General features: G+C 38.2%; 1 protein-coding gene across 5 annotated transcripts; it reads right to left on the reverse strand.

The window, feature by feature from the left end:
- Positions 1–1814: 1814 nt before the first annotated feature.
- On the reverse strand, positions 1815–24548 carry C5H12orf40 (chromosome 5 C12orf40 homolog). Of its 5 annotated transcripts, none has more exons than XM_032688399.1 (13): positions 17454–18534; positions 15510–15549; positions 13327–13462; positions 12282–12414; positions 11717–11783; positions 10818–10922; positions 9251–9357; positions 6205–6737; positions 5890–5962; positions 5157–5217; positions 4520–4586; positions 3724–3803; positions 1815–3132 (listed from the first exon to the last, which is right to left on the reverse strand). In XM_032688399.1, exons 1-13 carry the CDS (start codon positions 17462–17464, stop codon positions 2518–2520), a joined length of 2028 nt encoding a protein of 675 aa, XP_032544290.1. In that variant the 5' UTR covers positions 17465–18534; the 3' UTR covers positions 1815–2517. The 5 variants fall into 5 exon arrangements, with proteins under 5 accessions (XP_032544290.1, XP_032544289.1, XP_032544291.1 ...); XM_032688398.1 differs by having other exon boundaries at positions 17153–18534; XM_032688400.1 differs by lacking the exon at positions 17454–18534 and adding an exon at positions 16928–17010.
- Positions 24549–24729: the final 181 nt, after the last annotated feature.

Genomic DNA, 24729 nt, shown 5'->3' on the forward strand with positions numbered 1-24729 from the left:
TACAGTCTCATCCAAAGACTTTGAAACATGATTATCTATGGTGATTGAAATATCCCAAGTGGTGAATAATTGCACTAGAGATATGTGTGCAGCTCTTACATACAGCCAGTCAGGAGGTATGTGTCTGGCTCGAGCAGTGGAATTTTAGTCCTTACTGAGAAATGGTGCAGTCTAGGCTGGAACCTGTCTGGAACCAGACAAATTGTGGGAGCTTCTATGCTAGTGGCTGAAGTGAAAATAAGCAATACTCACGAAAAGGCTCTAAGTGATGATAAATATGAGAGGTAACTCAATAAAGAGCATTTGAAACCCCACACACATACATCCATATGGTGCAACCAGCTCTCTTTTCCTGTAGGTTCACAGAAGCAGACTGGGAGTGTGTCTGCTCACAGTTCAGTTCTGCAGATCAGGAGTATCTGCCTGAACTTGGGGAGCTCGCTCCACTGTAAAACAAACCACAATTTAGAAGTCCCAGCAAAAATGCCACTGTCACAAAAATCAAGAGTGTAACTTCCATTGCGGGTTAACGGCAGTTCACTTTCGTTTGGGTCACTTCAGTACCTCACTAACACAAACACCAAAGAACTCTCTGACCATGAGGCAATTTTACATCTGCTAGGATAATAAAAACCCTCAAGTCTAAAGCACACAGTGCTGGAGCTTTTAGCTGTAATGTGCCACCCACTGGCCTCTGCCACAGTGTATTGCAGGAGGCTGACAGGCCAAGGGCGATGGAGCAGCGTCAGCCATGGGGGAGGCTGTGACATCAGACAGGCACCACTGGAAAGGCTGACAGGTACATACCGGGGCTGGGGCACTGCTGGGAAAGCAGAGATGTCCTAATTTGAGTCAGCATGGGCCATTGCTGGTGTGGCATAATCTCAACTGGCTTTGTCACACTGAGTGAACAACTGTGCCTTAGAAACCACTGGTAACAGCTGAGCTTTCAGCAAATCACAGCTGTTACTCAAATAAATTATAGCTCCCGTGGAGATGAATATTGCAGCTTAAAAAATAAATACTAGGGAGTTTGCTTTGACATTAAATTCAGGCAACCTAAAAAGAAAATCTGCTTATGTCAAACCTTAGGAAGTGGGAAGTAAATTGCCTAAACAATAGTTACATGTTTCAGAAGTTGGGCTGTGCAAACCACTTCTCATGGATGCAATTTTTACATATAGAAGACAAAGCTATGTTCTTCTAAGTACAGAAAAATCCACTTAAATTTCTGAGGTGCTATTTTTAAAATAGCATAGCTATAAACCTCAAGCTGTTGAGCAATGTAGACCTTCTTTTAAAAATGGCTCTTAGCTTCAAGAATAAAACCCAGCAGCAAACACAACTGCTAGTTTGATGATGAGAGCAGGGACAAAGGATGGTGACAAGTCTCATCCAGGTGGGGTGAGACACGCCCCTTCTACAAAACATAGAAATAAAAAAAAAATACATTGTGGGAATAAGGGCAGTGAATCTTTTAACTGCAGGTTCCAAGGGGAAAGCACAATATATTAATCTTAGAGAAGCAAATCTCCTGCTATGTTTCGGGAACAGTCTCCAGCACAGCTTTTGGCCAAGCCCAGTTTGTAAGGAAGAGGATCCCTGCACACAGCCAGCTGGATAATGCCAGTGCATACACACACACAGTTTTTTATACATATACATACATACACACATTTTTATGAGATATACAGAGAGAGATATCTCTATAGAAGTAAAGGTGTATGGATCTATAAGTAGATGTCAGTGACAGAATGAGTCACCCTACCACCTTGACTAGGAACTTTTTAGAAGGAAATACTATAACCTAGAAGCAATATTATCAGAAACTTTTATTTTGTTGTGATTTGTGACTTCACATAAATACGGACGTGAAGAGGAAAGTAGTTCAAATTTTTAATTTGCAGACAGAATACAGAAACACATGAAAGATTTGTTAGTATTAACAGCCAGAGAGTGTATCAATAAATCTGCTGTGGAAGGAAAACTCAGCTTTTTTAAAAAATAATAAATTAGTTCTTTTTAAATTACATTCTATTCTATGTGTGCAGATGTACATTTTCTGTTGTTTTCCATTTTTGTATTTAGTATGAACACAGAAAAGGCGAGTTTGTCTGTTAAAATGGATAAGAACCAGAACAATAGCTCTGAACTAAGACCCACATCAAAAATGTTTTGAAGTGAAACAGCATCTTTCTACTACGTTAAAAGAAGCAAAGTCAATCTCAAACTACAGAATCCTATGGATATATGGTGAGAAAGCCAATCTAATTCCTAATGCTTATATTTACTAGGGTATTGTAAAATCATGTATTAACAGTTGGATATTTATAGAAACCCATATTTAGAGATAGCAGTAGTTAGTCAGAAATCCATAGGTATTAATAGTTTGAAGCAAACAAACAGCAAAAATATTTTTTGTCCAACCAGGCTAGAAAAATCAAAACATGCCAAGTGAATGAAACACACTGAGAACAGAACAAAACTTCTCTGTTCCTCCCATGCCATTCTAGTTGGTCACTGCTTATCTCTCTCCTTCATTTTATCAATGTAGTTCAGCACCTCCAGAGTCCTTTTGCCAGCCAAACTCAGGTACTCGGCTTCAGAAGGAAGGGCAGCAGTCCCGACGGCGCTGCCGGCGCCCGCGGGCTGCGGTATCTCCTGCACTGGCAGTTCGTCTTCTCCCGCGGTGCCGGCGGTGCGGGGAGGAGGGACCCCGACTGGGCTGCGGGCAGCGGGCAGGGAGCCCCCACAGTTGCACACCCGCAGGCTGCCACACTGGGTGGCCACATCCGCCTTCTCTACTTCTGTCACAGAGCGCTCAGTCTGCGACCAAACATCACACCTGGTGCTGCGAGTGACGTGCTCTCTCTTAAGGGCTCGGTGTGATGAGCTGCCTTCGGATGGGGCAGCGTGGTTTTTATTTTCGTCCTCTATGGCGCAAAAAATTAAGCCTTTATCCTGAAGAATGTTTGCTTCTGCTCTAGCCAAACTACTGCTGGGCTGGAGAGGCACAGTTCTGGTGTGGAAGCTCTTGGGGGCCTCTCTGCTTGCTGAGAGGTTGGCATCATGTGTCTTCAAGGACTGCTCATTCAGATATTCTGTTTTTTTGGCTGTGTCTTCCTCTTCGCACTGTTTGAATAGAATTGTGTGATTGCAACTGTTTAAATAGTTCAACAACTAAGGACTAAGTTAATGACTAACTAATAACTAAGTTAGTCAAATAAACAGAAAGGCCAGAGCTGTCTGGTTTAGGTTGTTTGTGGTTTTTTTCATTCTTTTCCCAAGGATGTACTCCTGGCTTTCAGTGCCAACGCAGACCTTCACGCTCACATGCAGTTTATACTCACACGCCATGATGTTTTTGTGTTCAAGAATGGCTGAAAACACTGTGTGTCAAATCCTTCTGCTTTACAGGCATGTAATGTAAGGCAGCTATACACAAAGGAAGAGCACAGAAGCTTGCTTAGCATCTTCCCACAGTCATGCTACTGTAATTCCACATGGCCAGACATTATCAACAGAACAGACCACATGTCTGTTAAACTACTTAGGAAAATTTACAGCTAATAATTTCTTGTCCTCCTCACACATGAATTTGCCTTGTACAAGGCAAAACCATAAGTAAGAGTCCAGCTACATCCACCCTTAGATGCCCTCAGGCATAGAGATATGATTTGAATGAAGCCCTGCCAACCCTCAAAGGTTGTGGGGGGTACTCACTGTGTCAGGACTACAGCTCAAATAGCTCTCGGTCTGCCTTGGAGAGTAACTGTAAGACTGGCTGAGTGGTGACTCCATATCTTGAAAAATAGATGAAAAAGAAAGGCTACTCACCAGAAACTCCCCAAAGACCCAATTCTCAAGTACAGCATGTAAAATTAAACATTATTATTTCTGATGCAGTTTTAAGATACTGTTTAAAGAATAAAATGTTAGCAAGTTCAATCTAGGCAATCTAAGGCAGTAGCCAGCTCTTCTCCTCTCAGGAAAACATATCTTAGCAGAAGTTGTGAGACAGGTGCCCCAAAGCTTCAGCTGTGCTGTTAATCAGCAGCTGCACCAGCAGCAGAACTGCGCTACCCAAAGCAAGAAGGACTTGGCAGAGCAAGGGCTGTGAGGGAACACAGCAGACTCCATGTGCACACTGGCTGCCATACAAGTTACATGCTTTTTTCTTGGAGGCCCATGAGAGATCTTCTGCTCTGAAATGCAGCCAGCACAGCTGACCCTACAGCTACAGCTACCGAGGGAGCTGACTCCCCTCCCTCTGTCCACATGTGGAATGACAGCATATAGTCTAATGGAAGAGAATCTCTCTTCAAGGAAAAGCAAATATAGATGGTTCTCAGCTACCTGGTAATGCTACTTGTCTTTTTACAGTGCTGTATGAATCAGAAAAACAAGCCCTCAACAAATGTAACATCCCAAAAAGATCATTCTCCCTGGCTTTAAAAGTAACTGTTTCAATTTCACATGTGGAGAAAAAAAAAAGTAATAATATATAAATGATACTAACTTTTCTCCATCTCATGAAGATTTGAACTTGCTCCAAATTTAGACTCTTTCTCTCGTGCTATTGTAAACTGTAAAAAATAATGAAGTGTTAATAGTGAGGGTTCAGCTGGATCAGCACCTTGGGTTAAGAGGAACATTCAGTTTCTGTATTACATAAAGGAGCCACTGCACTGTACCACAAATTATTTTAAGAGGTATTTGTACCCTGAGCAGAACCATATGTACCTGGGTGACTTCTACAGGCAAAACACCTAACAGACTATGTGCCAGTATATGAATACTGGCACAAAGCTCCTTTAAAATACTGAAGCATCCTGCATATAATGTCTGGGCACTGCCTGCAGAATTTGATCCTAAGGGTTGATGGGTAACTTACACAATGTATTTCAGGCATCAGCTGAGGTGTGAATCAAAGCATGTGAACTGTGGACCTGTAAGGGCTGTCTATCTGAACCACTTCACTAGAAGCAGTTCTTTCTGAATTCCTTTTATAAACCAGGATGGCAAAGAAGCTTCCACAGAAGTTAATTCAGTGAAGCTATATTCAGTTTCTAACTGTTGTGGATATTCCTTCTCCGCCTCAAACGAACGTTGCAAACAGTAGCTTTGACAAAAAATATGTCTCTTTAAAAAGTTACCTCTTCAAATCCAAAAAGCTGGTTCTGTCTCCAGGCTGTTTCTTTCATGGACTCATCATCCCTGAGGAATGCAAACACAAAGTTCTCTGGTGAGTGATTTTTCCCTCCTGTATTTTTATTTTCTTTCTGAATTAAAGTCCTCACTTGTGACTTTTCTGTCTTCAACTTTTATTTTGTCTTCAGTAACCATAAAATGCTTTTCACTATTGAGATGACTGAACTTACTTCTGAACTGAGATTTTACACCAAGAATCTGTTTTTGGTAAACTTCATTTCTGTTGAAATGCAAAATGGAATTGGAGAGATGGCAGAAGATAGTGCTGTTTTGTAAAATGGAAGATATTATGGATTGGAGGCTTTGAAAAATGTCTTTTGTAAAATATGGGGCATTCACATGTGCTTACTTTAGCCCAGGGAAGATACTAATTTCCTCTGCAGCCAGTGGAATGTGGCAGAGCCTTTTAGGGGGCAAGCCAAAGCAAGATCTTAATTTCAGGAACTCAAAACTGTATTTCTCTGTACTTATTATGGGCAGATGAGCAAAGGTATAAGGGGCTTACCTGTGCATAAGTTTACTCACATTATACACTACTATTTTCACTGGGAAAACTTGACTCCTCGGTAATACTGTTTAGAATTTTACCTTCCTGTCCTCTTGGCAGGATTTCTCCAATTCAGCAAGGTCTCTGCAGTTATCAATAGTTAATAGTTTGATAATTTCCATGGCACTTACCTTTCTTTTCTTGAATAATTCTGCACATTCTCCTTTAAGTTAATCTGCTGATCATGGTGATAAGCAAATGTCTCTAAAATAAAAAAAAAGTAAACCTTGATTTTAAAATGTAATACAATAAATGCAATTTGAAAACAAAGCTTTCTGTCAAGTTTTTAAAATAAAAAAAAACTTAAAATTTAAAATTTAGTGATTGCAATCAGAAAATTCATGGCATGTTTTCAGTCAGGCAGATACATTTCTGGTTATAAGAATACATGTCTTTAAAAGGAGAATAAAACCCAAAATACATGTCCTTTAAATCTTGATACGCACCAATTTTTTCAAAGTTTCCATGTTTTTCTTTCTTTTCACAGGGTATGAAGTAGTGCTGTCCCTCATTAAAGTTCTGCAGGTCGGTTTTATGAAGTCCACTGGTTTCCTTGTAGCTTGCACTTGAGTCATTGTTACGTTTAAGGAAAACGAGTTCTGGAGTTGTGAAAATGCCTTCAAGGTGTCTGTCTACAGAACTTTTTTTTTGATTGATTGCAGGATAAGCCTTTCTAGTGTTGTAAGGATAATTTCTGTCAGTCATTTGATTTCTAACATCAGAATGGATGAAAAAAATGTCAGTACTGCTTTGGTTAACAAAAAGATTAAAATGCTTTGTGGAAGGATTATTATGGATTGGTTGGCTCTCATCTTCAAACAGTGCCAGAAAGGAACAACCACTTCCAACTTGGGGAGCTTTCAGTTCTGCAGTTTCTTTCACAAAATCAAATACCGGTGCTTTTATTCCCTCACAGTTTTCTGATTCGTTACTGGTCATTATGACTGGATTTTTCCTGGCAGAATTCATAGGGTCTAGCCTGGGGGTGGGGGATGAAGAGGAGTGGGGGTAGAAAAGAAAAAAACCATTTTGTTTAGTATGCAAAGAAGCAAAATACTGACTGCTAACACAACACTTTATAACTTGATGATAAAAATCTCAAAGACTTCACTACTCATCACACTTGTTTTTGTCCTAAATGAGCATTTTTTTCACCTGAAAAATTATGTATTTTATTGTATTTAGTTTTTACTTTATAGTAAGATTGGTTTAAAAGGGGGTCTGTTTCATAATATCTCCAAATATACCAAGCCATGGAGCACATCCTCCAGGGTGTGATTTATAAAAGCAGCCACAGTATGTCACTGCTGCTCCACTAGCTGACCAAAGGCAGCAACTTTGGGGAGGGGATTAAAAAAAGAAAAAAAGAGGAAGATAGTTTCCTCTATTCATAAAAGTAGTTTGTTCCTCAAGATTACAGTTCTCTTGGGTACTAAAAAGCCTAATAAACTCTGTGTACTGCTTTATTCCTGGTCTCTCTAGCAAGTGACTTCCATTTGTACTTGAGATCAGTAATCCTGATTCAGCACAGAACTCCTCTATTGCACTGTCAGGTGGCCAGTCAGACATTTTATTTTGCCCAGACTTCCCTGCTCCACTTCTGAGAGTAGTGATTTTGAAGATGTTATCATGCAAACATCAGGGGCTTGAAAGTTATCATGCTTTCACTTACTTAGCTCTTAATCTAACATTTTCACTGTATTTTTTCCAGGCTGGATCTGCTGATCTGACCTTTCAGAAACTCTGAGCAAAAAGTTAAGAGTCTTCAGAAGCACAGAGAACTGGCAAAGAAGGACATTCAAAAATGACCTTTCTTTAAAATGTTTTGAGCAATGCTGTCAATGGAACTTGAAAACTGAAATGTAGTACAGAAAACTTCTGTGGTGTTCTGTTCAGCAAATACTTGGAACTGGATAAAGATTCTACAGTACTTCAATGAAGTAGTTTCCTCTGCTTACAGAAGCCTCCCCAGAAGAGTTTTAAAAGGCTAACCACACTAGACTTTGTTCCTGGAGAAATTTGGACAGATATATGTGAGGAAGGTAAAACTGTTTTGTGAACCAATTCAGAGGGTTCTTCTTAAGTAAAAGTTAAGATGAGAAAATAAGACATATAGAATTTTCAGTTAATATTTAATGCCACACCTCTCAGAATTACACACATTGATTACATCATCAGTATGCTACATTAAACAATTGTATAAATTTACACTCTACTTTTCACAGTGAAAGAAACTCCCTTCACAAAAGAACTGCCATCTCTTGAGGTATAAGAATTTATGGCTACAATGGATGAAAACAAAACAAGGACAATATAAAGAAATGGATTTGAAGAACAGTTGGAAAGGAGATGTTTTTAATGAGCCATAAATGGGTAGAAGACAACAGGGGGTGCCATAAGCAGATGAGTGCAGGCCTGACGGCCGGGGGAGAAATGAAAGGGGAGGTGTAGGTGCAATAAGGTTATGTAGGGCTTTAATGTAAAGATATTAATGAGGAATTGTCCCAGATATACAGCAAGGTGAATGCTATCCTCATTTGAGGTTTTGCTGGAGAAAACCAAGAGAAGCTACAAGAAGAGTGAAAGATAAGGTGGCTGAGAGGAAGCTAATGTGCCTGGTTATCGCGTGACCAGTGAGATTATCAGTCACTTAAGTCCCCAAGCAAACAGACTGTAGGTACTTCAGGAACAGCAAAATACTATGTGGTCTTTTTATGGCTCTATCCAGCCAAAGCTAGACACTGACGGGAACTTTCAACCAGATGGCAGACTCATAGAATAAAACGAGTAAAGAAAGATTAGCTGTGTACAACCCCTAGATCCAAGGGAAGAGTTCCTGGAAAGAAAATTATATAAAATGTTCAGTACAAATGAGTCTGGCCCTAAACCATCTATGATTAGAAATATTTTTAATCAGCACATACAAACAGAAATATATTCTTGGTTTCTAACCATTCTTTAAAAAACAAAGTGCATATTCCCATAAAAGTATTATTGAAAAAATTATAGGGGAAAAGAGCTATAATAGGATCACATATGAAAGAGCAAGAAAGAAAATGCTTTGTTGGTGGAATCCCAAGTATAAACAAGTAGGTGGAGTTGCTCAACTGATGCTACTGCATCAAGGTCATCAGAAAAGCACTTGTAACAGTGACCAGAACTAATGAGACCTGAGGCAGCTTCACTCTCCTTGTGGCTTCTTAGTAAATCTGAGCTATCATTCAAGGTAAATTCAGTAACACTATCATGTTTGTGACATTGAAAAAAATAGATCATGGTTCCAAATGTCTACCCAAAATTCAGCTTTTGCTGCCTTTCAGCAAATTGAAATAGCTTTGTATGTTTAGTCTTTCCATTTGATTTCAATTTCTATTTGAAAAGCATCAAAAATCAGTGAAAAAGACAAGTAGCAATAAGCTTCAGATAATCTTAGTATTTTTCTTCATTAAACTTGACTGTTATTTCCCTCTGTAGTGTAAAATCACTGCCTACCTATGAAATGGTTCAAACAGTTCCTGAAGCACTGTATCAGACTTCCTGAAAATGCACTGGCTTGGAGGTTTGGTATTCCAAGAGTCTTGATCGAGACTATTTCCTGGCTGAGAAAACAGTAGAAGCTATCAAACTCTGAATACACATAATGGCTATAGTCTTTAAAACTTTAAACTTGGGTTTGCAAATAATATACATGTTTTCCCACCATTTTTACTTCTTTTTATCTTTACAGTGGAAGCCCAAACCTGCTAACAGCCCAACTGAGTTCTGTATAACTTATACTTGTCCACATTCGCATATCAATGTTAATATGCAAAATGTCCTTTTAGCATCCCATCCTCCCACAGTATGAACAAGCTTGATAGACTGCAACAATCTGAAGTTCCACTGAAGTTGACAGAATCAGAAAACCTCGTCTGGAAGGGACCTCAAGAGTCATCTAGTCCAACCTGCTTAAAACAGGGTCAGCTTCAAGCTAAGGCCAGATTGCTCAGTAATGCTCAGGACAACCACCTGCTGCATGGCCTCTTCTTGTCCTTAGCCAGTTTCATGGCTATTTTTTATCCTGTACAAACAGAATTTCCATTGTTGAAACTTGTGCCTTCTACCTCTTGCCATTTTTCTGTGTACCTCTGGCTCTGTCCTGTCTGTAGCTCTGTTTAGACTGTAGAAGATACTGGTTAGTTCACCCCATATCTGGGTCTTTCCCAGGCAATGAAAGCCCTCTTTGCACATTCTCTTGCACATTGAGGTAGACTGTCCTTGTGTTTTGAAAGCATCTTTCTTGGGCTCCTTTTTTCTTCAGGTCAGGTTCCTCTGGCTTTCTGCCTACTCATTTTCTGAACAACCCAACATCTCCCTTTCTGAAGCCTTTGAAGCACTTCTTCCTCACTGACCTCAAGACTTTATAATACCACTGATGATACACATAGAATTTGTTTTATTATTTCTAATTAATAATATATTTTCTAAAAAATAAAGCATATTGTATTTGCTATTACTTTTCTAAGGATGACTGTTTTAAGAATCCTGAAGTTAACAAAAAAAAAAAATAGTAACATGCATCAGAACAAATAACTCAATTGTTACTTAAAGGTAATGAGTTAAAGAGCAAGCTTTTCTCAATCCTTTTAGAGCACTGAGAATACTGTAAGAACTATGTTACTCACACTGTAAGATTAAAAATTAGATCATGGGATCAACTGGGATCATACGACACCCAGTTACACCAACTGTATGTTTAAGAAAGCTGTATCTACAACTATAATACACTTTAGCTTTCTTTAACCAATTTTACAAGCCAGAAACAAAAGAAAGCCAGCAGCATGTGACTAATTCTCTTTCTGCAGATATCAGCAATGCTGAGAGATCAATGTTAAGCTCAAGTTAAGCTTACTTCAGAACAATAAAACAAATATATTTGTATATATGGACTATTCGTTGCCACCAGCCTACAAGAGATGTTGATTGTTTATAATTATCTTCACAATTACACTTTATCTACATACAAAACAAAAGTAAAATAGTTTAAAACAATTCTGTGGAAGTAAAATGTTAACCAAACCTGCTTTTGCAGCTTCTCTTCATAGGTCTGTTCGCAAATGTCGCCCATTAGGTTTGTGTTGAACTTTTCTTCTGGAAGCTGTGTACAGTTAGAGGACTGAAAACCCTAAGAAGACAATGAACAAGCAATAAAAGCTCTTGCTCAGTTGTCTTCTTGTTCCATACTAGTGCCAACATACAGTAATTCAGTTACTTGTGAAAATTAGACAAAACATGGCAAAGAAAATTTTATCAGAAACTATTTTGATTTAAGCATAAAGTGCAAAGTAATCAAGCCTTTCTATATCTTTTACATCTCTGCACATATACCACAAGGAAGAGAAAATTTTTGTGTATTTGAGTGTCATGATACGACTTTTTCACGAAAAACATAATGTTATAAGAGCTTATTTCAGGGAAATACATAAGTACTTATTTAATTTGAAACATGCACACAAATGTTATCCTGCGGAGACATGGATATAAACACATTTTTAGCACTAGGTATATAGGTAAATGATCTGCTGAATTGGTTCTGCAACTTGCACTTAAGTTCCTCTTAAAGACTCACTTTCGTTTATGTTTCTCACATTCCATCATTTCACATTTCTGTTTTTTTTTAATTTACCTGCTGTTGACCTCTGTTCCTTTCCCATAAGCTCTGTTCTTCATGACTAGCTTAGAGCACAGATATTCTGAAATAATTTGCAAAATGCCTAAAACAAGATGAACCTTTCCAGAAAAATGTAAGCAATTGCAGGAATAAATATAAAATGTGACTGCAATATCAAAATAGTCTTAAAGAGGAAGACTTCACATATTTCAGTATCGATGAGATTTGGTCACTCTTTCAAAAATAAATTAAAAATACAGCAATTGCTGAACAATTTTAGTTTTATATCATAGGAAAAATAAACCTACATTATGCTGGTATTTTACTTCCTCTGAGAGATGCTGCCTTCTGCTGTCCAGTACTTGCTTTTGTAACCTTGCAAAATGAACAAAAACAGCCTATGAAATACAAGATACAAGATCTGTAAGATTTAAATTTTCTGAGTATTAATTTCAAAATAATTTAGGAATATTTTTCCACAAATCTTTACAAAGGCCTGATTCTTAAGCAGTTGTGAGCAGCCTGTGTGTGATTTGGTCAGGTCAGGGTCTGAAGCTGGATGGGAAAGCAGTGTAAGTGGATAATGCTGTTTGAATAGCCTGCTTCTCAAGATAAAACTAGTGTATGTACCTGACATGAGTAAAAACACACCACCTTTTTTTTTAAAAATCTCTCAGCTTCATGTGCAGTGTTTTATTCAGAATCTATTTATTTACTCTCTCACAGTAAGAGTATCACTGGAATGCCAGGAGTGATTGTGAAACTCCCTGTTTACTACGGTACGTATATGGTTTCTTAATACTCCAAATATAAAACCATCATGAAATACCTTTTCCAGAACTTCATTTTAGCATAACTATTTTATACAAGTACCTGTTCTGGAGATCATCTAGGTTTGACTTATGTTGTGTATGTAGTGGTGACGTGGGAAGCTCTAAGTTGTGTCTCCCAGGAAGTTTTTTTGCATCTTCAATGATATCCACGTGGACTGGCTTCCTCACATTCTCTGCAATGAAATTATTTGGTATATCAGAGCTGGGCTTGGAGAAACTTTTGAGGTTCCTGAATTTTCACTTGAGTACAATAGCTGTTGTTTTAGTCTTCTTAATCCATTTAAAGCCATAGTTTTTCTTTCTTTTTTACTAACAATGCAAAAACTCTATTCTAAATGGCATGATAGTATAAAATTATTCACAGTCAGCTGTTGTGTGTGGACAGGCTCTGTTGCCCTCCTCAGTCATCTTCTACTTTTCCTCAGCATAGGACAACAAATTTTCCACAATCTGGTTTATGAATATGTCACAGAAAATAAGAGTCATAGAGTCATAGAATTGTTTAGGTTTGAGAAGACCTTAAGATCATTGAGTCCAGCCATTAACCCTGCACTGCCAAGTCCACCACTAAACAATGTTTCTCAGTACCCCATCTGCAGGTAAAGAGTAGGACTGAAGTTGCAGTGACGTTTCTTTAGAAGTTTAATAATGGATTTTAGGAAAGATAATTTGGGTAGAACTGACAAGATTATTCCAAATGCCCAAATGAAAAAGGAAGTGGATTACAAATGGACCCGTTCAACGGCAAAGGGAAAAAGAAATGAATATAAGATAAAATTAATGAATAGAAAATGAGGAAGGTGCATAAGTGTATGTTGCAAACATTAACCCTTTCCTGGCCAGAACCAGGACAGTGTACAAGACTTTAAAGGTCACACAGGCTGTAGCCAAGGTTATTTGATTCGTCTTATGCCCTGACTTTTTATTCAGTCATAATTTTTGTATATAGTTATAATTTTTTATTTTAAAAATAAAACAACACTGAGCATGAAGTTACACGTGGAAGAACAAGAACGAAAATAACAGCAGTAATAGTTAAGAATAACTGATTCTGAGAAGTCAGAACACTGTTACTCAAAACTCACCGGTGTTGTCTTTTTTGGTTGATATCTGGTTAACCACATAGAGATTAAGAAGATCTAAACTGACTGCTGAACTTTTAGGAGATGATACTTCCAGAAGCTTCATTTTTGATTTAAGTTTCTTTTTTTCAAAGTATTCCTTAAATTTTTAAAGGAGATAATAAGTTTTTGACAAAAGCTTCAACAACAGACTAGGAGTATAGATAGATATTTCTTTTGAGATTAGCAAGCAAGACTTAGTGAACAATTCCTAATAATAAAAGCACATGATTAAGTACCTCTGAATTCTCACACCCTGTTAGCAGTTAATTTATTTTTTATGGCCTTATACTGCAAGTATAATTCAGTCATATTTAGAATAAGTCACCATTATCTTGATGCCAAAAATTTAGTCCTTAAACACTCATTTCTCAAACTTCGTGTACAATCACTAAAAAATATTTCTTTCAAATAAAAGATAACAAATGTGGCAAGAAAGAAGTCTTTAAAAATTTAAACTTGGGCTTTTTAGGCAACTTATAGGATAGTAGGCAAATAAACTAGCAAGATTACATACACCAGATGAGCCATCCATAATGACACAAAGAGTTTACTGTTCTCCAAATTTGTCTTTCTTGACAAAGAAAATAGTCTTGTGACAAAAAAAAAAAAAAAAAAAAAATCTCTATGATTGGGACTTCAGAAAGACTTTTTGTTGCAAGGAATAAAAAGAGATACAACTGACACTTTTAATATATCAAGCAGATAATTCTGGAAAATTTAGGAAATAAAACCCATCATTTTGTAGAGACTTAATAACGATCCTAAAATCATTAGCAGCAAGTACAGTAGATTAATAAAATAAAACAAGTAAGATTTATTTTTTCTAACTGAAAGACAGATATTGAAAATTGAAGGCTATGCCAAAAAGAAAAAAAAAATAGCACTGGCTTTTCTTCTGAGATGTAATTCCTCTCCTGAATGCAGGTTACATGTAAACAATATACCAAACATGTTCATTGGTAACTAATTTTCAGTATAATTTATTATTATCTTTAGCTTTCTAGGCTGATTTCATCTGTGGAAAATATCTATTTTTCAATTAAGAAGTAAAATCAACCTGTGTACAAATCAATACTTCAAAATTTATATTACTTTGGGGTCCACACCCCTAAGATGTATCCACTTTCCTTCAGTGTCCCAGATGTTTTCTTCCCATCACCTCTAAATTACCAAATTACTAATAATTGTGTAATAGCAATTACAAAATTACCACTCTGTTTAGTAATTTAGTGCTACATTATTAAAAACAATCCTTACTTGGATCCTTTCCTTATTTCCCTCTTCCACTGAAGCAAATTACACAGTTTTAACATTAATTATGTGGTTTAGACCAGTAATCCCTGAGAAAACAGATATTTTGAGAACTCACAGGCCTCCAGGAGACTGGGAAAGTGATGAAGACAACAAGCTGCTGATTGGTCCTGTATTCCCTTATGTAAACATTTTTATTTCAGTGATTGTCTCCATACAGTCAGCCTGTTTCTCCTACTTCTCTGTGTGCCTATGCACCTGCTCTGGGCACTGGGGATACCAGCTTCAGTGGTGGAGCTTCCCTGTGCTGCCTCTTTCTTCCCTGCTTAGGACACTGACTTCACTTACTGCAGTTATAGCCATTTTCTCTTACTGTTTTCTTCCTTTTTCCTGTTTGAAACATCTTCTGCCAGGGGTAAGTTTGATTCTCTTATTTCACTTTCGGATTCAAAATACAAATAAGTTGGCCTACTTTTGCAAATGCCAAATAAAGTACTTCAATGAGCCTAACATCCTTTAATACAGCCCAGAAGAATAGCTGTGTATGCATGTGTTAGGCCAGCTGACCATGTGGTTGTCACTGTGAGGCTTCAAGCAATCCCATGTGTCAGCACATACCAATGTAATATGGTAACAGAAGTAATTCAGTAAAACTTAAATTGGGCACATTCATTCATTCATTCATGCCCTTCTCTGGCTGCCTCCTCTTCCTGCTGGAATTCAGTGTAGTAAACCTAGCACAAGACTTTTGCCCTAAAAGTCAGGTAAAAATATTTCAACTGTTAAGTTACTGTTTTGAATCTCATCCTAAATGCTTTGAAAGTATTATCTAAGTGAATCCACTAAAGCATTTACATAACAACATAAAATCCAAGGTAGCTAAAACTGTTTACCTTTTGTTTTCTCCTTTCCTGCTTTAATATGATTCTGCTCCTAAAAATGCAAATAATTATTATTTTAATTGCAAAAGTATAATCTTGAGTCACGGCTTTAATGTTATTGAGAATTTAGGATACAAATATGTTATGTTGTGTTATGCTATGCTATGTTGTGTTGTGCTGTGTTCTGTTATGCTATGCTAATGTTATGTTATGTTATGTTACATGTTATGTTATAATGGATATTCAGGTAGTTAAGTCAATATATCTCTGTTGAAGTCACCTTGACTGATCTTGGTTTACTCAGGTAAGGACAGGACCACATTGTATATTAGGCTACTACATTGAACATGAAAAAGGAAAACAGAAGAAGCTTTTAGTCATTTGACCTATAATGCAACATTTCATCAATTTGTAATTTCTTAAAACTTAAGAAATCTTTGTCAATATATTATTTTCTCCTAATTTTCTTTGTCATGCTGCAACATAGTTCCAAAATATATCAGCAAAAAAACCCAAAGGAGCACTATACAAGCTTTTATCTTCTCGGTACAGTATATTGTGAACCTTCCACAAAAAAAGGTAAGAACAACAGTTTGTCACTCACTACAAGGTGCTGTTGTTTGTGCACCCTAGGAGACGGTTATACCTTTAACTATGTATCTCACTTTTAAAACATAGCCTTAAATGAATTGAAATGGATTGCCTACAGGACATAGTGCACAAAATTCGATGTCATGGTCCTGCTGTGAGCAGGGTGAGCACGGCTGCATTCCTTGGGTCAGTAAGATTAGGACATTTTTGAGGGTTAGAAATATCGAATATCCCCTCGGAATGACTTTTTTTTTTCTTTTCCTGTTCTTAAGGTTAGAACAAACTTTCTAAACATGCGTACATAACATTTGCCCTTGCAGTGGGGAGAAGCCTCAGTAACAGGTAGATTTTCTGGCACCTCAAATGCAAATCCCAGACTCACTTAAGGAACCCTGACAGATACCACCAGCAGCAGCAAGTAGCAGGTTGATTTGTATTTGCTAAGTGCGTGCAATACTCCTACACACTGTTTTCTTATAGAAGGTATGACAGACAGACATTTCAGACAACGTTGGGTTTGGGGTTTTGGGTTTTTTTTTTCGAATTGAAGCTCTCCCTTCCCCCTGCTTCACAGAGGCAACATTCAGAAATCCCATTTTGCCGGGAAGACTTCTAGATGAGTAAGCTATTCTTTTAGTTTGATTCTGCATAGAGTCAGGAAGATTACAAAGCTGTGTTTAGCAACACTGCTTCCCAGTGGCTGGCAAAATCTGTGGGGTTTACATTTCTAGTAGATGGGCAGATGGCACAGCACCTAAAGAAACTGAATGTTATCTTATTTTTTTTTTAACATTACAACTCAGTTTGTGGTATTTTACTATTTCAGTGCATCTCAATACCTGTACATCTTTTTCTCCAAATGGCAACCACTGCTGTTTGTTGAGGTTGTGAGGAAAGGCCTCACCCAGCCCCTGTCTGTGGAGAAACACTGGGCCTAAACATGACAGCCCTGTCTGGGGCGGGATGGCTGTGTCACCACACAAACCACAGCGCTGCCCAGCCTCTGAGGGGACACCGACACAGCATGGAGCTGTTTCTGTCAGCCTTTGAAGAGTTTCACTCACCGACTGCCACCAACCCAGTTCATTTTCTGCTGCTGAGGAGGGAGGGAGGGCTGGAGGTGGGGGCGATGGCCACGACGGAGATGGTTTGCAGCCCCCCAGCAGGGCCACAGGGCCCTCCTGCAGGGCCTCCTCCTCCCCGGGAGCACCAGGGCAGCTGCTCTCCGTGTCCTCAGGCTAGCAGAGAAGAAGGAAAGGGTGGTGCAGGGACAGACAGACAAAGGGGAAGGATGGAGAAAACCAAGCAAGGCAGCTGATGGGGAGGAAGTGATACTCTGGTTGCTGCCGCTCCTCCTCTACCCACCATGTTTCCATACAGGCTGCCGCCAGAAGCCATTGCCCTTTTGCAAGGGGGTCATGAACCTCTTGCTGTCTCAAGTGAATTGATTTGTCTTTCAGGGCCAGCTTGTCTTTGCTACAACCACCATACTTTTAAGGTAGGAGAGAAGCACCTTCCTCCCCATCCCGCTCTTCCTCAGGTAACTTAGGGGCAACAGGGGAATCAATGAGCATTTTCTACTAGCAAGTGTTGTTGCCCTTGGGTCTGTCTGATGACCTTTTGTGTGCAAATGTGACAAACCCTCCAGGAGAGATGCAGAGCTGGGGGTGCTCCCTGTGCTCCCAGGGCATCTTAGCAGCAACACAGCTCCACTCGCTCCCTTCCCTGAGACTCCCTGCCATTGTTTCAGCAAGTGAAGGCACCCATTTACAAAACAATAATCAAATTTTACATGAATCTTTTCCTATGGCATTTCTTTACTGAGCTATCTTTAGCCTAATGTTTCTCAGGATACTAAAGTTTGCTTAGCATTAGTACATCAGTGGGAAGGATGCTCAGAGTAGATATTAGGAGCCTAATATTAAAAATGACCCAAGATTTTTTTCTTTGTAATAATTCTAATTTGATTAGGGTGTTTATAGAATCTGAATGGTATGCATAATTGTTTATTGTAACAACACTAAATTAAAATCATCACAATAAGTAATATCTATATTTTAAGTCTATGTGCCTCTACAGCTCATATGATAGATGACAGAACGAAAGTTCATTTAACCAATTTCTCACTTCAAACATTAATTTTTATTTTCAATTCCATCTAATGTAAATGTTTCACATGTTAATACTATGTCTAAGATGAAGTTTCATGCCTAACATATTCAAATACCTTTTGTTTTTCTAATATATCATGTTTTCTGTATCACCATTACCCTTACTTTTCTATAGTATTGTCTAGATTTAAAGAAAAAAGTGCACTTTTCTTCATGTTTGATTTATTTAGTCTGGTAGTTAGCAGTTATTTGTAGAATCCTGGAAAGGTGACACGGCAGCTTCAATTAATTATTTTTCAACATAAGAAATCTTCTCCTCAAATTATTTTCTGCAGATAAAGCAACACTATCTGTGGTGTTTTACACTAACCTGGATGATTGTTCTGCCCTAAAAAGTTCTTTTTAAAAGATGGCTGTGATATTGCAAAGCCATGATAAGAGTCTGAGGAGGTTTAAAACAGAGGACAAAACTTGATTTAAAAACAAAGTTTCTCCTTTTAAAAGTAACTCCTCTTGAAAGACAGATCTCTCTTTCAATTATTTAATGAAAGGCCCTTCCTCTATTCACCTTAAAAGAGTATAGAGACAGTAGATAGTAGAGAGGCTAAACAGTTTCCAAACATAGCAAACTGGTCAGCTCAGAGAGAAGCACTTAATCTGCCTGGGTCAAAATCCAATGCCCATCTGGGAAGAACATGGGATTCGATCTACATGGCAAACCACCAGCCAGGACAGTACCACTGACAACAGTAGGTTGACACATTGCTATATGAAGCAGATGCCATTCTTAGCTGGTATTATTTAGATGGAATAATTTTTCACTGAATGAACCCTCAAGACTAGGTGCAGTCCTTGGCTTGATGGACAACAATGCATGACATCTGTTTCAGAATCTTGAGCTGAAAACCCCATTTTATGAAAACAGTATTTCTATAAAGATTAAAAAAGACCAAAGAATCCTCTGCAGATGTGCTAAACTCCAGTAAGGGAACAATGTCAGTCTTGTTAAGAACAAATTAGGAGAGGGAGCTAAAAGAATTAAATCTTTACATGTGCTAGGAAAAAGCTGAAGGATACCAGACTTGAAAAAAAAGAAACAGTCTGAACCACAGCAAATAGTTATACTGCATTCAAAAGAAGATAATAGTAAGAAACATGAACTCTGAGAAACACAAAAATACAATTAGATAGGCCAAAGAGAATTTGGGAAACAACTAGGCAAAGGAACTAAACTACTAAATCACTCTTCTTTACAACAACTAGGAGCAAAAGCTTGCTAGAGGGCCAGTTGAGGGCCAAGGTAAAACATAAGTGCTCAGAAGACACATGGATGTTACAGAAAAGGTAAGTTAGTCCTCTTGCATCGGTATTCATTGATGAGGAAACTGGGGAGAACTTTATGCAGGAATCCCTTCTGGAGAACTCAGTGAGGATCAGTCCAAAGTGAAAATAACAACAGACAGTCAAAATCATCTTAATCAAGACAGAACAAAGACTAGCAAAGCACCAGGACTAAATGGTATTCACTGAAGAGTTCTATAATGAAGCACTATGACCATGTATAACTTGATTTTGGAGTCGTTTTAGAGACTAGAGGGTAGCAAACGTGACAATTTTGAGAAATAATAATTCTGTGGCAATCCAGAAAGCTTACTTCTGCATAAAAAAATTGCAGGAACTATAATATAGGTCATCATGTGAAAAGCTGACCTATAGTGTAGCTTCTGCAGACGGAATTTGCTGCCTCATAAACATGTAGAAAAGAGCGATCCCTGTAGTCTTAAAGGATTTAATTAAGGCTGCTGACAACATCTGTTACTTAAGGTTTTAAGAAAACTAAGAAGCAATGAAATAAAAGGGAAGGTCCTGCCATTTATTAAAATGCAAAAGAAAGGGAGGAGAATATTTAGTTCTGGTATCACTGTACTCAGTGGCTGGGGGCTGATATGGAATAGAGGTTGACGAACTCCTGAGATGGAAAAGTTGCTGGGCGAGAGAAGAGTGGGAGAGAGTGAGGAAGAGTGAGCTCCACTGTTGAATGCCTCTTCCAGAACAGGCATAGGTGGCCACAAAGTGGAGCCTGTGGGAGTCAGGGTCAAATCAAGATGAAAGGAGGGATTCTTCATATATGATATGGTAGATCTGAGGAATTGCTTGCCATAGATTTTATTATTTATATAAGAGTTTACATTATTTCAAGAGAGACAGGACAAGTACTTTTAAGAGTAGAATATTTAACAGAAAAACCTCTCACTCACAAAATTCTCACAGTTAAAAACGGTCAGAGGTTGGGAGAGTATGAAGCTGTAGCAGGGGAGGCAGCATCACATGTAGTTGCAATTCTTTTTCTTCCTTCAGTATCTGCTTAGAGCTATTGTTAGAGGCAGATTCCCATGCTCAGTGAAGCACTGGTCTGAACCAGTTTGCTTCTTCTTAATATTTAGAAGTCTCTCAAATAAGAGTTAATAAATAAACTACAGTAGATGATCTTTGTGTTGTCATACTAGCTGCAAACCCTCAAAAATTCTTGAGGCATGACAAAAGGATGGCAGCAGATCCCATGTTTGGGGTGTATGAGTAGAAGAGATGATTTTCCTGGATTTATTCCTGCCTGCACTTTTGCAAAGTAGAACACTGGCTCTGCTGAGGGCTGAGCCAGTAGCACTATTGCTAACTGATAACAGCTACATGATTTTACCACTTTTACCCGTACTATTGCACTTGGTATATAGCTTATTTAAAGTGTTCACAATGCACTTGAGAAAAGGTTTAATAAGGTAAAATTAGCATTTTCTTCAGATGATCTGAGAATAGAAACCTTAAACAGAAAGAAACTCAAAGCAAAACCTGAAAAACATATGTAACATATTCAAGACTTCTGAAAGCATAAAAAAGACACGCTGATTCAGCTGAATTACCTGTATGGAATAAGAAATAAGCTTAACAAGAAAGAGAAATATGTCTAAAAATACAGATATTTAAGTTTTTAAGTATTTAAGTGTAAATACTGAAATGGTAATTCTTTGTCTGAGATCCTAACTTGGCAGTTTACTGTGGTTGGAACAGCTGACATTGATCTTCTCCATCTCTGGTCTTTTCCTTGTCCCTCTCTCTTTGTAAAGGGAAAACAACTTGTTTACACTTCTTTCTAGAGTCGTATTCTGTCTAGAATCCCACCATTCTCAGAAGTCAGAATTGTTTGTGATTGGTCTGCTGTTGACTGTCCCATCAGTCAGATTACTCAAATTCCTTATGGATAAACTATCAGAACCCACAAGTCATACAGGGTTCAAATTTACAGCAGCAAGTATGCATCTCCCTAAAGACAGAGTAAGGGAAAGAGGACTCCTGGTGTGGGAATGCCCCCCATTTACACCATCTCTGTGATGTCTACACTCAGGAGCCAAACAACAGAGTAGGATCTTCCTATTTCCTCTCTCCCCTCTTGCCGTAACACATCTCTGGCTATTCTGGGTACCCTACAGCCCCATTAGGACCAAAAGAGTTGGAATCAACTGCTTGGTAGGATCAGGCCAGTCTCACCACAGTGACACTTTTTCAACAAGCTTCTACATGTGTGATTTTAAACCTGAAGCTCCTTGCTTGGCTTAGACCTCCAGATCCTAAAGGAATTACAGTGTCTGGATATTCTATTGAGGTATACGAATATAGTCAACAGCTTCTCTAAACTAGGCTGAATAAGCAGATAATTTCTGCTGATACAAACTTGAAATCAAAGGTCAGGATATCTTATCACCCTTTTCTGATAAAAACATCAAATTTGTCATTGGTGTGCCTTGACATTGCAAACTCATTCTGTGAGCGTATTTCTGTACTTATGTAAGTGATGACATTAAAATAAATAGAAACTTTGGAAGTACTTCAGAGTAAGGTATTTACTTGATTAATGGCTTGTATGTTCATCCTCTCTTGAACCTGGCTCAAGCTGAGTCCTACTATTCCCACACCCCTATGATAAAATATACAGCTCAAAATTAAAGAAAATAACAGACGTTCCCAGCTCACCATATTACAATACATCATATTTTAGACATTATTTACAGTTCAGTGTTAGCATTTGAAAACAACAAGCAATGTGTGGATTCATGACATGTTTTACACATACTCATCCACATAGAAGCTGCTATGTACTGTATACATGACCTATGCATATCTAAATGTTAAAGATCATAAATAGTAATGATTCAAAATGCATAATTTATATCTATTTTTCAGTATCTTTATTTTTTATTTTGTATGTCTTTATGGCACAGTGGATAACTCCATAAGCAGTGAGGAAATTCCAGTTTACTGTACACTGACATAACAGCTATGGGATCTTCTGTTAGGTTCATATAAAACATCAGGTAAATGGCCTTTTGCTTAAAATATTGCAAGCTTTGTTTTTTCAAACACTGAATCAAAAGATACAAAAAATGATTATGGAGTAGGACTGATTGATATCTCTAGCATAATAGCCTTCACATTCCAATTCCACTACCTCCATTGCAACCACAGAGTTGTGCAAGGACCAAGTGCTGGTGTGGGAGCCAGTGGGCATAAAACAGAAGAGAAAAAAAGAGACATCAGTTGCCATGATTACACTCTAGTTCCTACATATTCAAACAGTCATGGACGTTAGTCACTCATTATTGCCATTTCTTTTTCCTCCTCAGTTATTGGTTCCTGCACACAAGTTATTTTAATGCATTTGGTGAAAACTAACCCTATGACTAAAAAACAATCATTTGACACTAACAAATGTGTTTTTCCTTAAGAGAGGATAAATCCCCAAACATTCTGGTTCTAATATCAACATCCCTCCAATCTCACAGCTTCAATTACTCAAACTTCACTGAACACTGCACCAATATTACTGCAGCTTTATTATTTTTTGAGTAATATTGTGAACTTTTATTATGACTAAATGTAGTAAAATTGCTGCCTTCAGCATTAAAAAGATATAAAAATCTAACACCTAAGGCCATGCTTCACAAAGAGGAGTTTGTGCACGGACTACTGAGCAGGACTGTGGCAGAGCAAAACTCTCGAGGCAGCAAGAACAGAAAAAAGAGAATATTTAAAACAACAGCTTAGGCTTTTCTTCATCCTTTCAAAAGGAGGAAATACATTCCTTTTATTGACTGAAACACCGCACGGTCAGATTTGCTTCACTTAAATGTTCCCACAGATCTGACTGTGGGGTGTATGTCTGCACTAACCACCAAGCCACCAGAAATTTCAGTCGTCCAGGATCTTGCAAAACGAAAGGTCAGCAGACATGCAGAACCAAAAGAGATCTGTGAACTTTCCCCTTTGTAAGAAAACACTAGAGTAATGGAATATTGCAAATAGCTGTGGTTTGGCAAAATCTTAGAGTATGCTGTGGTACACACAAGCCAGAAAGGGAAGTATGCAGTTGGAGATCATGATTAAAAAAATAACAAAGCCTAAGTAAAGCAATTTCTTAGCCAGTGTATCTTGTGTCTTTGTGCACTGAAAAACCTTCCTATTTTACTGACAAAACAACCTGCAGTGAAATCAGGCCTACCTACTAACTGAAAGTTAGCTGAACTGCACTAGGTCAGATTTTGACATTTTTCTAGCTTTATTTGAGTTATTAAAAAAAAAAAAAAGGCTAGAAAGGTCTCTAGCCTTTCTAGATCTCTAGCCTGTCCTCACTGGTAAAAATACAATAAACTCCAAAATTACCCCATATCTTCTCTAAGTAACTGTCCAGCCTATTGTGGACAAAATTTGTGCAACCTCCTAGGAAGAAATGAGAAATAGACGTTTCTCGGTCTTTTCCTGGTGGTCTTAGCTTATTGGACTTTTTGGAAAGCACCTGGATGTTTTGATAAATGATGTCTGATTTTTAAAAGAAAAGCTTGCTCGTTCTCAAATCAAAGATATCATTCCTTCATCCTGAAGCTTCTGTTGCTCTCTAAGCATCATCACTACACTCTGCTCCCACTAAAGGGGGCTGCTTTATAACAGTAAAGTGACTTAGCATTTGCTGAGTTACCGAGAGACAGGTGGCCTTACTCTTCATTTCTAGGGAAAGGCTGGGCTGCTCAGCACTCCTATATGCTCCGCACATTCTTAAATTCTGCTTTTATATACACACCCTAAACTAATGCTTTATCATATACTATCTTATACAGCTACCTTACTGCTACATTTTCAAGGTGTAAAAGAACCTGAAGTATTTTTTAAGTACTCTGATCCTCCCCCTGCAGTTTCAAATACAGTACCTTTTCCAAACAAGGTAAGAAGTAGAAATAACAAATTAGGAAAAGAGAAAAAATAAAGCATCAAGACAACTGCCTTTACGGTTGATTCCTTTGTGCGAAATTAGCCGGGTTTTGCTGCAGGGGCCGTGCGCCTCGGTCGGGGTTGTTTTGGGCTGCCAGAACACAATACCGGTTTCCTTTCGGCGAACGGACAGGAAACAAATTACGCGAATTGTGCAGGCGCTGCCCCGGAGACGCCGAGCCGCCCGAGTCCTTCCCGCGGCCGCCCGACCAATT

The sequence above is a fragment of the Chiroxiphia lanceolata genome, chromosome 5, assembly GCF_009829145.1.
Source record: "Chiroxiphia lanceolata isolate bChiLan1 chromosome 5, bChiLan1.pri, whole genome shotgun sequence".
NCBI classification, from domain to species: Eukaryota; Metazoa; Chordata; class Aves; order Passeriformes; family Pipridae; genus Chiroxiphia; species Chiroxiphia lanceolata.